The 15,072-nt window shown below is 39.3% G+C and overlaps 1 protein-coding gene across 1 annotated transcript in view; it reads right to left on the minus strand.

Moving 5' to 3' along the window:
- The window catches only part of PECR (peroxisomal trans-2-enoyl-CoA reductase), a 43,376-nt gene that overhangs the window by 19,666 nt on the left and 8,638 nt on the right, over window positions 1–15,072 (minus strand). Inside the window, exons 2-4 of the mRNA XM_003816790.7 lie at window positions 8,324–8,457; window positions 7,250–7,415; window positions 840–921 (exon numbers count right to left, since the gene is read on the minus strand). Of these exons, the coding sequence (XP_003816838.1) occupies window positions 840–921; window positions 7,250–7,415; window positions 8,324–8,457 (382 nt within the window). The remainder of the gene's footprint in view (window positions 1–839; window positions 922–7,249; window positions 7,416–8,323; window positions 8,458–15,072) is intronic.

Genomic DNA, 15,072 nt, shown 5'->3' on the forward strand with positions numbered 1-15,072 from the left:
CCTGCTAACATTGTGGCTGAACCTAACATGCCCTTTCCGCAGTGGCTCTGCAGGTACCAGGATCCCCTCCAGGGCTTGCACAACGGCTGCATTCTGCCCCCAGAGTTTCTCTTGCAGCAGATCTGGAGTGGGGCTGGATAATTTGCTGTGCTAACAACTTCTCCCAAGTGATGGGGATGTGGCTGGTCTGGAAGCCACTTTTGGAGAACCACTGCCCTAGATTTTTACTTAAGCCAAGTTGAATTTTATTTTTATCCTATACATGTTTGAGAGTTCTGCATAATCCAGGAAATGAGCAGGGTACTAAAATTTGCATAAAGGAGGCATGCTCTCTGTGTACAGAGTGGCTAATCAGAGGCACAAAACCTTAGAAACTTTTGGAGAAAAAATCCTGGATTATCTGTTAGGCGGAACAACTTAGCAGTCCTGTGTAAAATCAAGTAAGTATATTAATGGTATTCAAATCTAAATTAACACAGATTAGTTTCATTTCTATACTTTAACAAATAAGCTATTCCCAGACAGTGATGGCCAGTTTAGTCACATCGGGATTAGAGTTGCCCAATAAAACACAAGACATCCAGTTTAATCTGAACATCAGACAAAAAACAAATACTATTTTCCCTTTCCTTGGTAAATCTGGCAGTCCGCATCTGGATGAAAATGTTTTAGAAGTACTTTGAATTTTAAGTTCAAATAAAAGAAAATGTTAACTGTTAGAATCACAGCTCATTAAAGGTATTAATGATCTTGATTTAATAAATGTTCCCTATCCCGCTTCCCCCATTCAGAAGACAAAACTCAAAGACTTAGAAAGAAAACTATATAAAAACGCTTACACAGCTAACGGAAATCCAGCTTTAGTAGGGACAATGATATTGACGATAGATCCTCCATGCTCTTTCATCCAGGAGCTGTAAACTGCAGGATAGAGGCAAACTCAATCATTAAATTTTTAAAGTATCCTGGCCCTCCTGATACCTTGTTTCAGCACACTGCCTGTTTGATATGTTTTACATGTCCATTTACATTTCCTTATAAAAAGCCTGACTGAGGTAAAGTTTATACATCATAAAATTCATCTACTTTAAGTGTGCAATGTAATGACTTTTAATAAATATACGGAGTTATGCAACCATTACCACAATCCAGCTTGAGAACCTTTCCATCACCCCAAAAAGTTCCTTCACACCCATCTGCAGCTTAACCCATCCCCAGGTAAACACTCATCTTTCTGTTTCTCTAGATTTGCCTTTACCTTTTCGAAAATCTAATGTAAAGTGAATCACACAATACGTGGTCTTTTGTGTCTAACTTCTTCCACTTAGAATCATGTTTGTGAGGTTCATCCACGTTGTAATGTGTTAATAGTTCCTTTTTGATTGCTGAGTAGTATTCCATTATGTGGATATGCCATGTTTTATTTATCCACTTATCAGCTGATAAACATTTGGATAGTTCCACTTTGGAGCAATTATGAATACAAATCTTTGTGTGGTCATATGTTAACTCTGTTTAGCTTTTAAAGAAACTGCCAAATGGTTTTCCAAAGTGTCCCTCCCCATTTTACATTGTTCTCAGAAATGCATGGGGGATGTAGTTTCTACACGCCATTGCTGTCTGATTTTTTGATAATAGCCATCTAGTGGGTGTGAAGTGGTATCACACTGGAGTTTTTATTTGCATTTCCCTAATGACTATAATCATGTTGATCTATATATCTAGCCTATGTCAGTACCACACTGTCTTAAAATCAAGAAATAGCTTTGCAATCAAGAAGCATTAAGTCCTCCAACTTTCTTCTTTTGCAAAATTGTTTTGGCTATTCTGGGCCCTCTGCATCTCCATATGTAGTTTAGGATCAGTTTGTTAATTTCTACAAAAATTGACAGGGATTGCTCTGAATCTACAGATCAATTTGGGAAGAACTAACATATTAACAATATTGGACCTTCTAACCCATAAACACTGAATATTTTTACATTATTTAAATCTTCTTTGATTTCTCTCAGCAATGTCTGGCAGTTTGTGGCATACAAGTCTTACACTTTTTTGTTAACCTCATTGTTAAATATTTTATTATTTATATATGCTTGAAAACATATATGAAAAATATATGAAAACATATAAAACCATTTGATTTTAGCACAAGAAAGGAGAATAACCATTTAAATTATTCTACACACACTTTCTGCTTCTGGATAAATACCACCATATACATATATTTATTTATTTCCTAGTTCTGAAAATGTCTACAAGTAATGATAACCCAGTAGTAGTGAACACATGTAGTACCCAAATCTCGCCTTCTAAAAATCATTCCCGGCTAGGAGTGGTGGCTCACACCCGTAATCCCAGCACTTTGGCAGGTCAAGGTGAGAGGATCACTTAAGGCCAGGAGTTCAAGACCAGCCTGGGCAACACAGAAAAACTCTGTCTCTATGAAAAATTAAAAAATTAGCCTGGCATGGTGTCATGTGCCTATAGTAGCAGCCGCTCGGTAGGCTGAAGCGGGGAGGATTGCTTGACCCCAGGAGTTCAAGGTTGCAGTGGGCTATGCAGCCTTGAACCACTACTCTCCAGCCTGGGTGACAGAGCAAGACTCTCTCTCCAAAAAGTAAATAAATAAATAAGCAAACAATAATTATTATTCCCTACTAAAGGGAACTAGGTCTTCTTGGAGAAATAGGTCTGAGCCATTTCAAAAAGACACAGAAGCCAGATTAGCTGGTCAACTAGAACATCAGAGAGAAAATGACAATAATGGGTTAGAAATACTGAATAAAAATAAATTCCATTCATCAATAGTAAGGCTTAGGAGGTGAGAAAAAAAGGAAAAACTCATCTTTATAAAAGAATGCCAATTAATAAATAAATAAGGCATAAATTTTTTAAATCATCATTTTGCATCTTCCAATTCTGAAACTGAATCGGGCAAGAATCAAAAATGGAATGAGCCGGGAGCAGTGCCTCACACCTATATCCCAGCACTTTGAGAGGCAGAGGCGGATGGATGGCTTCAGCCCAGGAGTTTGAGACCAGCCTCGGCAACATGGGGAGACCCCGGCTCTACCAAAAAAAAAAAAAAAAAAAAAAATTAGCTGAGCATGGTGGTTAGTAGCCTAGTATGCACCTGTACCTCCAGCTACTCAGGAGGTGGAAGAATCGATTGAGCCCAGGGGGTGGAGGCTGCAGTGAGCCACGATCACATCACTGCACTCCAACCCAGGTGACAGAGTGAAACCCTGTCTCAAAAAAAAAAAAAAAAAAAAAAAAAAGGAACCTAAACCCATTGGATAAAAGTACATAGGAAAACAGTATCTTCACATGGTCTCAAAGTATTATCCACAGATTACTTATAGTTTACAAATAGAAAAATGTATCTTTACAACAGAAAGGTTTGGTGGTCAGAATCTTAGACAAGCGAAAAAATTTAAGATGACCAATAGTAAAATCACCTTAACAACAGACTTACAGGTGTAATGCAATAAGAAGTATATATACCATATATGAAGGGGTCTTGCCAGAAATATTTAAGTGAATATAATCACCACAAAACAATTAGAGAAATCCAGAATTTGGAACATTCTATAAGTCACTGTTATGAAATATAAAAAGTATGGATTTTTTTAGAGTACAAGAAACTAAAGAGACATAAAAAAATGCAATACATGAATTTGATAACATCTTGGATTTTAAAAGCTGGGAAAACAATTAGGGAAATTTCAATAAGGACTATATAATGAGTGATTTTATTGAATTACTGTGAATTTTCTTAGGTGTAATAATGGTATTGTAATTATATAGAAAACATGTGTTTATATTTAAGAGATATATAAACAAAGTACCTTTGTATCTGTAATTTGCTTTCAAATTGTTTATTTAAAACGAGTGTGTGTGAGTATGTGTGTGTGTGTGTGCATGATTGTAGAGAGGGAGAGAGAGAGAAAGAGAGATCATGTAAATGGGAATGTTAGTGCGTGGTGAATTTTTTTTTTTTTTTTTTTTTGAGACAGAGTCTCACTCTGTCACCCAGCCTGGAGGCGCCATCCCAGCTCACTGCAACCTCCATCTCCCAGGTTCAAGCAATTCTCCTGCCTCAGCCTCCCAAGTAGCTGGGACTATAGGCATGCACCACCACTCCCGGCTAATGTTTGTATTTTTAGTGGAGACAGGGTTTCCCCATGTTGGCCAGGCTGGTTTCGAACTCCTGACCTCAAGTGATCCGCCCACCTCGGCCTTCCAAAGTGCTGAGATTACAGGCATGAGCCATCACGCCTGGCAACGCTTCATGAATCTAAATGATAGGTATACAGAAATCCATTGTATTATTTCTTCAACTTTCCCACAGATCCAACATTTTTCCAAAAGTAAATTGGGGTAAAAATTCCTGTATCAGTAAAATGAACAATAAAAGTCTATAGGAAAGTCCAAATTCACCAATAATTTATATGTGGATTTTCTTCACAATTCTTTAACAATAGCATATTGTGTCCCAGGGTACAAGCTAAAACAGACTGGGTGGGGACTTTAGGGCAGTCATCTTTTAAATCATTTTAATTGCATAAGTAATATATGGTCATATTAGAAAAAGTAGAAAGGGCAGAGAAGCACAAAGAAAAAAATAAAAATAATATGTAATTTTGCCTCCTGGAGGTGATACATGTCAATACAGTCATGTGTCACAACAATGTTTCGGTCAAAAACAGATTGCATATATAACAGTGGTCCCATAAGATTATAATACCATATTTTTACTGTACTTTTTCTGTTGAGATACACAAATACTTGATGTGTTACAATTGCCTACAGTATTCAGTACAGCAACATGCTATACAGGTTTGTAGCCTAGGTGTGTAGCAGGCTATACCATCTAGGTTTGTGTAGGTACACTCCATGATGTTCATACAACAATGAAATTGCCTAATGACACATTTCTCAGAACAAATCCCAGTTGTTAAACAACACGACCGTATTTTGGTATAAATTTTTTCAGAATCATTTCTATTCATATATATGCACACATAAATACATACTTTTTTTTTTACAGAAATGTCAACATGTTGGATAAAATATTTCATAACTTGCTTTTCTGGCAGTGATATCTGGCAATATTTTTTCATGTTAATGAGTACATTTTTATGTCAATATTTTTAAGGGCCGCATAGTTCTTTATCATACAGATGTATAAAACTTCACTCAACTAATATTTTACTCCAGAATATTTACATGGTTTTCAGTTTTTCACTATTATTTTCAAGATACAGAAAAATATGGCTGGGCACAGTGGCTCATGCCTGTAATCCCAGCATCTTGGGAGGCCGAGGTGGGTGGATCACAAGGTCAGGAGATGGAGACCATCCTGGCCAACATGGTGAAACCCCGTCTCTACTAAAAATATAAAAATTAGCCAGATGTGGTGGTGGATGCCTGTAGTCCCAACTACTTGGGAGGCTGAGGCAGGAAAATCGCTTGAACCCAGGAGGCGGAGGTTGCAGTGAGCAGAGATCATGCCACTGCACTCCAGCCTGTGTGACAGAGCGAGACTCTGTCTCAAAAAGAAAAAAAAAAAAAGAAAAATATAACTTATGAAAAGTAAAAACTAAAAGCCCCAAATAAGTAAAAGCAAAAATAATAGGCCTTGTATTTGTTTTACTTTTTATTTATTTATTTATTTGAAACAGAGTCTCACTCTTGTCACCCAGGCTCAAGTACAGTGGCACGATCTCGGTTCACTACAACCTCCGCCTCTCGGGTTCAAGAGATTCTCCTGCCTCAGCCTCCCAAGTAGCTGGGACTACAGATGCACGCTGCCTGGCTAATTTTTTTTTTTTTGTATCTTTGTAGAGATGGGGTTTCACCGTGTTGCCCAGGCTGGTCTCAAACTCCTGAGCTCAGGTAATCCGCCCGCCTCGGCCTCCCAAAGTGCTGGGATTACAGGCATGAGCCACCATGCCCGGCCGGCCTTGTATTCTTTAATTCAGTTTTGGCTAATAAAAATCATGGCTGAATTTCAATTCTGTAGACTTTTAATTGACAGTTGTTAGCAAGGAATCTTGGATTGGTAAGACATTGCTGATTTGCTTGTTAGAAGGAGTGAAAGCACCGAGTTACAAAGCTTGGGTTAGAGACCACTAGTTGTCTCCCAATACTCATTCTCCCTTTCTTCCATAGAAATAGAATTTGTTTTAGGCACATAGCTGCCCACCTAAGGACTCTATTTCCCAGTTTCTTTTACAGCTAGGTATGATCATTTAACTGAATTCTAGCTGACGAATGTGAGCAAACATCATGGTGCTACTTCCAGATGGTGCCCATAAAAGGAATGGGTGAGCATCACACTTTTTCCCCATTCCTGTTGTCTGGAATGCAGATTTGATAGCAAGAACTGGAGCAGCCCTCTTGAATCATGAAATGGAAACCACAGGTCAAGAACAGTGGAGCAATAAGAAGGATCTTCAGTTCCTAATGATTATGAAACTACCATATAATCCTTACACTACCTACCTGGACTTTTTATGTGAGAAAAATAAACTCATATTCAAGCCCTGTTGTTTCTGGGTTTTTCCACTGGAACAACCCAACTTGTATCACAACTTAGACAGAGGTGGATTCTGCTAGTTAGGTAGAGATGTCTGCAAGACCTCTGACTTGTAGATACTAAGAATATAAAGCCTAATTCATGTTGGCATGAAGACCCTTTGAGATAGGGTAGTACTTGTTCTGTATTTTTCATCATAAGAAAGATTTGAGTAGTTTTTACAAAATCTCTTGAGTTACCCAACTCAGGAGTTCAGTACTAACCACCCACGAAACATGACCTTTAATCCAAAGACTATGTATGCATGCTAATTAGTTGTTAGAGAGCATACAGACTCTGTCTCTGGTATTCTCCCTGAATTTATTAATTGGTTCTGCTAAAAGATTTAATAGATTCATTCTTAAAAACAAAGTAAGTGTGAGAGTTTTCTCCAATTTTATGAACAAATTAATAGCTAAATCTATGTACAGATCATTAATAATTTTCTCATAATAAATTCCAAGAAATAAAATGATGAGATTGAAGGATATCCACATTTTATAAATATTGCCAAATTACTATACTGCAATGTACCAATTTACATTCCTATGTTGTAGTGAGAAAATCCAGCCAATAAATGTTAATGACATGGGGCTTCTGAGTCCCTAATAGGAATCCTGAGATCGCTAAATAAAGACATGGTGACTTGTGGATACTGATGGTACTTGCCTGCTTTGCACATGTAGAAGGTACCCGTCAGGTTGGTCTCAAGCACAGCGTGCCATCCCTTAGAACTGATGTGTTCAGCAGGGGAAAGAAACTGGCCTCCTCCATTGTTCACCAAGAAATTGATCTTACCAAAAGTATCTAAGGTAGATTTGACCAAATTATTCACCTAAAGAAGAACAGTAGAAGTTACTAAAAGGAAAAGTTTAATAGCCTAACTTGCTACCTCGCCTGATTGATTGCTCTAGACAGAGTTTGCAATCTCTCACAGTGAACAGTCACTCCAAGTGCCACAATGAATGAACATGCAGCAATGAATAAGACTAAAAATCCTACACCAATGAGTAATGTACTAGCACCCAATACCCACAGATCACAAAGCTAAAACTGTAATTTTGATGACAAGATATATCCAAGGGCCTGGAACACCCTTGAGTAGGGCAGGCCTCTGTCATATATTAATTTGTAAGCTACCAACCCAGAATAAACAGTGATGAAATCAGATAAAAATGAACATTAAAAAATGACTTAAAGGGCAAGGCATGGTGGCTCACACCTGTAATCCTAGCACTTCGGGAGGCCAAGGCAGGCAGATCACCTGAGGTCAGAAGTTTGAGACCAGCCTGGCCAACACGGTGAAACCCGTCTTTATGAAAAATACAAAAATTAGCTGGGCATGGTGGCATGCACCTATAGTCCCAGCTACTCAGGAGGCTGAGTCAGGAGAATTGCTTGAACCTGGGAGGTGTAGGTTGCAGTGAGCCGATATAGTGCCACTGCCTTTCAGCCTGGGCAACAGAGGAAGACTTTGTCTCAAAAAAAATAAAAATAAAAATGAAGACTTAAAGGACAAAAGGCCATCTTTAGCTGGACCACATTCTTGCCTCCCTTCCTCTCCTTCTCCAGGAGTCGCCGGCTCAGTAAATCATTAACATGAGAATCTCTTTCACAGCCTCTGCTTCTAGTGAGCCTCATCTAAGACAGCTACAATAGGAGAACCTGAAGCATAGCCAGGTTTAAGAAACACTACTGCAAAGTACAATGAATGAATAAATGATACAGATATATCTCCATTACCTCCTCCTCGTTCCGGATGTTGCATTGTATGGGAATGACTCGTGCCTGCTTTGTGGGAGGTAGGTTGGCCTGCAGTTCATCTGCCGCAGACTTCAATCTCTCCAACTTACGGGATGCAATGACCACATTACTCCCTGAGGAGAAACAGCCAGAGAACAAATAAATATGCCTTCATGGGATGCAATGACCACATTACACCTTGAAAAGTAAACCGCCAGGGAACAAATAAATATGCCTTCATGAGTTGTCCAAATTCCAACAATAATAATATTGAAAAAATAAATCATGTGTTCCATTTTTTAAAGTATTTTTTATTTTAGAGTCAAGGTCTCACCCTGTTGCTCAGGCTAGAGTGCAGTGGCTTGATCATAGCTCACTGTAACCTTGAACTTCTCCCGGGCTAAAGCAATCCTCCCACCTGGCCTCCCAAAGTTCTGGGACTACAGGCACAAGTCACTGCACCTGGCCATGCGTGTTCCTATGTCTTAAAAAAAAGCTGAATTAGGATTTTTGCTTCCGGACAAGATGGAGTAGTAGAAACTGAATTTGCCCTCCATCCTGAAATAACTAAAAAATTGGACAAAATATATGAAATGATGGTTTTCTGGCACTGGACATCCAGTAGCACTGGATGGTCATCTCTGGGACAGTGAAATCAAACATGAGCCCTTGGATTGCCCCAGCTTGCTGCCTGGAGAAAGGTTCTACACTGCAGCAAGGGAGGGGAACACATTCAGAGACCAAAGTCTCCCTGGCGGAAGAGATGAAGTTGGGAGTCTAGGGAGCCAAGGCAGTGAGATTGCCCAGGGGATAGGGAGAAAAGATATACAGAGAGCGAGAACTCCAGAGATCTGCAGAGTCTCTCTGGAATCTTCACCTGAGTACCGATTGATGCTTGGGAATAAATCAAAGAGGAAAGAACTACCAAAAATGGGCAGGGAGATCAAACCCTGGCACTCACACAGCACTGGGAATGGTTAGTGTGCCCACCAGAAAAAAGCCTTTCATGGGGCATTCGGTAAAATATGCAGAAGCAGATGGCTTCTGCAGTGAGGCAAAATTCACCATAGACTAAAGGCTGCTCAGATCAAGCCTCTTTTAGAGTATCAAATTGTTTTCAAGTGACCTAACTGTATCCCAGAACAAAGCTCAAGAATATATACATATTTTTTCTTTCTTTTTTTTTTTTTTTTTGAGACGGAGTCTCGCTCTGTTGCCAGACTGGGGTGCAGTGGCATGATCTCAGCTCACTGCAACCTCCACCTCCCTGGTTCAAGTGATTCTCCTGCCTCAGCCCCCCAAGTAGCTGCGACTACAGGCGTGCACCACCAGGCCTGGCTAATTTTTGTATTTTTAGTAGAGATGGGGTTTCACCATGTTGGCCAGGATGGTCCCAATCTCTTGCGCCTAAGAATATTTATAAGAATATAAAAATAGCCAACATCCATCAAGGTCAAATTCAGTATATGGCATCCAACAAAAAGAACTACCAGGCATGCCAAGGAACAGGAAAATAGCAGCACATAATTAGGAGAAAAGTCAATTAATAAAAACAGACCCAGGCCGGACGCAGTGGCTCACACCTGTAATCCCAGCACTTTGGGAGGCTGAGGCGGGCCGATCATGAGGTCAGGAGTTTGAGACCAGCCTGACCAACATGGTGAAACCCTGTCTCTACTAAAAATACAAAAAGTAGCCAGTCCTGGTGGCATGTGCCTGTAATCTCAGCTACTCAGGAGGCTGAGGCAGGATAATTGCTGGAACCCGGGAGGCAGATGTTACAGGAGCTGAGATCGCCCCACTGCACTCCAGCCTGAGTGACAGAGCAAGACTCCATATCAAAAAAAAAAAAGCAACAAAAAAAAACCGGAACCAGAAATGACACTGATGATATAATTAAATAGACCAGTGATGAAGAGAAAAATCTTAAAAGCAGCCAGAGAAAAACAACACATTAAGTATACAACAAGAAAGATAAAGACTTCTTTCAGAAACAATGCAAGCCAGAAGACACTGAAACATCTTTACGGTATGGAAAGCAATGAAAAAGATGGTGAACCTAGAAATCTTAACCCAGTGAAAATATCTCTCAAAAATGATGGCAAAATAAAGACTTTTTCACACATATGAAAGCTGGAAGAATTCATCAAGGTGATCTGCACTACAAAAAAGATGAAAGGAAGTCCTTCAAGTAGAAGGAAAATGATGCCAGATAAAAATCTAAAAATATACAGAAGAAGAAAGAGAACTAAAAATGGTTCGTGTGTTTGTTTTTGAGACAGGGTCTTACTCTGTTGCCTAGGCTGGTGTGCAGTGGCGATCTTGGCACACTGCAGCCTTGACCTTCCAGGATCCACTGATCCTCCCACCCCAGCCTCCCGAGTAGCTGGGACCACAGACATACACCATCATATCTGGCCAATTTTTTTTTTTTTAGTAGAGATGAGGTCTATGTTGCAGAAATAGTAATTATGTGAGTAAATATAAAGACTTTTCTTGTTTCTATTCAGATCTCTTTAAAGGTATAGTTCAAAGCAAAAATAATAACAACATATTATAAGATTTATAACATATGTAGAAATAAAATGATTCCCTCCTTCTCCTTGAGAATAATAGCACAATGGCTAAGAAGGGGAAATGGAAGTAGAGACGGTCCTTCTTTTGCTCTGCTCTAATATGCTCTGATTTCAGTTAGCTTAGCTTAAAGACACCAGTCTCTCAACAACATGGTTCAAATTTCAATAACCATGGTATATTAACTGTAACTGCATAAAATGCAAACTTTACTGCTAGCTTTTCAACCCACAAATCATAAATAACAGATGCACATCAAGATCAGTGATTAATCATGTCATTTCTTCCAGCGTCTATCAGTGAATGCCCACTGTGCATCTCTTCTTCAGTTCAGAAGAGCTCAGACAGCAAATAATATAGCTGTGTCACCTCCTGGTCTTTCAACAAGAAACCCAAGTGACATTTTATAAAAACACATGATCTAAGGGGGGACTGGCCAACAAACATGAAAAGTGAGACCAAGAAATGAAAATTTGTAACACTGGAAGCGAAATTAGAATGCATGTCAGGGGAATTATAAAAGGGGAATGCGTGACACTGCTGCCAGTCTAGAAACTACAGAAAGCCAAAAGATCTTACTGAAGGCAAACTTAACATCATGAGGAAAGTGCCTGTGACAAAGAAGATGAAGATATCCCAGAGGAAGTGATGCCCACAAAAAACTTCAGATTAAAGACACTTTTGGGGCCAGGCATGGTGGCTCACTTCTGTAATCCCAGCACTTTGGGAGGTCGAGGTGGGCGGATCACAAGGTCAGCAGTTCGAGACCAGCTTGACCAACATGGCAAAACCCCGTTTCTACTAAAAATACAAAAATTAGCCAGGTGTGGTGGTGGGTGCCTGTAATCCCAGCTACTCCGGAGGCTGAGGCAGGAAAATTGCTTGAACCCAGGAGGCAGAGGTTGTAGTGAGCTGAGATCATGCCATTGCACTCCAGCCTGGGTGACAAGAGCAAGACTCTGTCAAAAAAAAAAAAAAAAAAAGAAACTTTTGGAAATATTTCATGACATTGAAAGTATAAAGGATAAAATGTTGGAAGCTGATCGAAACATAGAAAGGAGTACAATAATTTAACAAGGTACAGAAAAAAATGCTTGCTATATATCATAAGGTATACAATGAGAAGGCAAGCACTAATCGAATGACTCGACACACTTCACATGAAAATAAAAGTTTAATTTTCAATACTGAGGTTTTTAAATTTTTAACTGACAAATAACTATACATCTATGGGGTAAAATGTGATATTTTGATATATAAATATATTGTGGAATGATGAAATCAGGCTAATGTATCTATCACCTCTTATCATTTCTTTGAGGTAAGAACATTCTAAATCCACTATTCTCGCTATTTTGAAATACACAATGCATTGCTAACTATAGCCATCATGCTGTGCAATAGATCATCAGAACTTATTCCTCCTGTCTAAATGAAACTTTGTACTCTTTGACCAACATCTCCCCAGTGAAACTGGTCTACTTTTATTATTTTTTTCATTTCCCTCTGTGGCAGACTGCCATGGTTACTACTTGAGACCGTCACTACGATAGTTACTACTGTTACTACTTACTATTTGAGACGGTCATTACGAGACTGAACGAAGGAGGATGAACGCAGAAATGAAAACTTAAAACAAAAGAAACTGTTTTAAAGAAGGGGCCAGGGGAAGAAGAAGAGGGTTCCCTGCTTCTACTGAGTAAAGGCAGCAACCTTGAGCTCCTACGGCCTTTTGTATTTATTGGGTAGAAAGAGCAGGGAGGAGCAGGTAACATTTGGTCAGCTGCTTAACTGATCACAGGTTCACATTATTGCTAACAGGCTTCAGATGTGCCTCATCACAAGAAACACTTGCGCCTGGGTCGTGACTGCCCTCAGCATTCCTTCAAGGGTGGCAGATGCAGTTTGTCATTTGCCAACATTCTGCATTTATGAGAACAGTTTGCTGTTTGCTCATATACCCTCCAGCGGTATACTGAGTTGATCACGACCCTCACTCTTTCAGCCTGCAACATCTCTCCCTTTTTGTTTTTGAATTAATTGAGACAGGTAATTGCAAAATGTGCAGCCTTGGTGGTTCATTCCGTCTTCGCATTCAGCTCATACTGGGGGAACCGGGCCCATGGTTGGGATCCATGGGTCGCTCTAGTCTCCCGTTCTGTGGTTGCACACACCTTGAGGGCACCCACACAGTTTGTTCATCTCCTGCAAAAACGCAAGCGTACCCTTATCCCCACGTCAGTAAATCTACCAGAACAGAAGCAAAGGCTTTTGTGGCTGTGGCCAGGAGGCATGCCGTTGCCAAAGCATCTGCTCCACAAGCTGTAACTCAGCTTCTGCCTCTTTGGTTAATTACCATGGGGTAAACTTCTCATTGATAAGGAGAGGCAGGCTCTCTCTGATTAACAGAAGGCACATGGAAAGCAAATTGAAGCTCATCCTTCTCGTGCAACAGTATAGCAAAAAAAAAAAAAAAAATCATTAAGCCTTCAATTTGTACTGTACAGGTGAGTCCATTAAATGTTATGGGTTGTGATAGATAAATCTCTCTCCTAGTTGTACTTTCAAATACTTGATTCCCTCACTTCTCCCTTCGTGGAGAAGGGTGCAACTTACAGGGAACAAGCAATAGTTGTGCAATATATTCTCCTGGTTCAAAAACCCAAAGTTCTTGTGACATTACCACTATTGGAATTTCCTCTTCACAATCAAAATCAACAACTCCTGGGGCTACAGTAACGCCCTGCAAGTTAAGATGACTTTTGCCAAAAACTCTCTATTTGTCTCTATTTAACTCTACCTCTATTTCTATTTATCCCTACTTATCTCTATTTGTCCCTGCAGGCCTCTTTAGGTCCCTTCAGGTCTCTGTTTGTCCCTGAAAGTCCCGTTTGGGCGCCACTTTGACAAAAATTTTTGAAGGTCATGAAATAATTGTACTTTTTCCCATTGACTATTTTTGCTTTGAATGGTTTCAGCTTGCATGATCATTGTTACAATGCCACAATGCCATGCAAAAGCAAAGACTACCTATGAACTGTTAAGTGGTTCTTTTACATATATATTTTAAAGATGAGGTCTCACTGTGTTGCCCAGGCTGGATTGCAGTGGTTTTTCAGTGTTAAATTCTATGTGAGGTGATACAGTTATAGGCTGTTTTCACCCTAATACAGCATTTCACTGTATCATAATTACCTGTTAATTTAACTGTCTGCTCCACTCACTGTCATCCCCTGGGAGGTAGGGACCCTGTAATTGCTCTATTTGTTAGGCTAACACACAGTCCAACATATACAGGTGGAATAAATAAAGTTCACAAAGGCACAGAGTACAAAGGCTCTCCATTTGGCCTGAACTATTTTAGTTGTATAAGATAAGCTAGCTACTGCATATGAAAATAAGGCACTTTATTTTATTTCTTATCTTTATAGATGTAGGGGGGACAAGTGTAGTTTTGTTACATGGGGCTTTTAGTGTATCCATCACCTGAATAGTGGCCACTGTACCCAACAGGTAATTTTTCAACCCTCACTCCCCTGCTTCTACCCTCCCACCATTTAGAGTCTCCAAATGTCTGTTATTCTACTCTGTATGTCCATGTGTACCCACTCTTTAGCTCCCACTTATAAGTGAGAACATGCACCATTTGAACTTGTTTCTGAATTATTTTAGTTAGGATAAAGGCCTCCAGTTCTATCCATGTTCCTGCAAAAGACAAGATTTCATTCTTTTTCATGGCTGAGTAGTATTCCATGGTATATATAACATATTTTCTTTATCCAATCATCCATTGATGGACACTTAGGTTGATTCTTAACTTGCTACTATGAATAGTGCTGTGATAAACATACTAGAGCAGGTGTCTTCTTCATATAGTGATTTATTTTCCTTTGTAAACACCCAGTAGTGGGTTTGCTGAATTGAATGGCAATTCTATTTTTAATTCTTTGAGAAATCTCCATACTGTTTTCCATAGAGCTTGTACAAAATAAGACAATTTTTAAAACTATGTTTAAAGTTTAGGTTATAATTTAGTAAACTAAAAATGGTAACAACTTTTGGAAATTCTCGTGTGCAATCTGAGGGTTTTATAAAGCAAAAATTGGAAAGATTCACCATAAGTTCCTTGTAAGCCTTGCCTAACTTTAAAATGGAATTTAATTTATCAAAATATA

This window comes from Pan paniscus, chromosome 13 (genome assembly GCF_029289425.2).
Source record: "Pan paniscus chromosome 13, NHGRI_mPanPan1-v2.0_pri, whole genome shotgun sequence".
NCBI classification, from domain to species: Eukaryota; Metazoa; Chordata; class Mammalia; order Primates; family Hominidae; genus Pan; species Pan paniscus.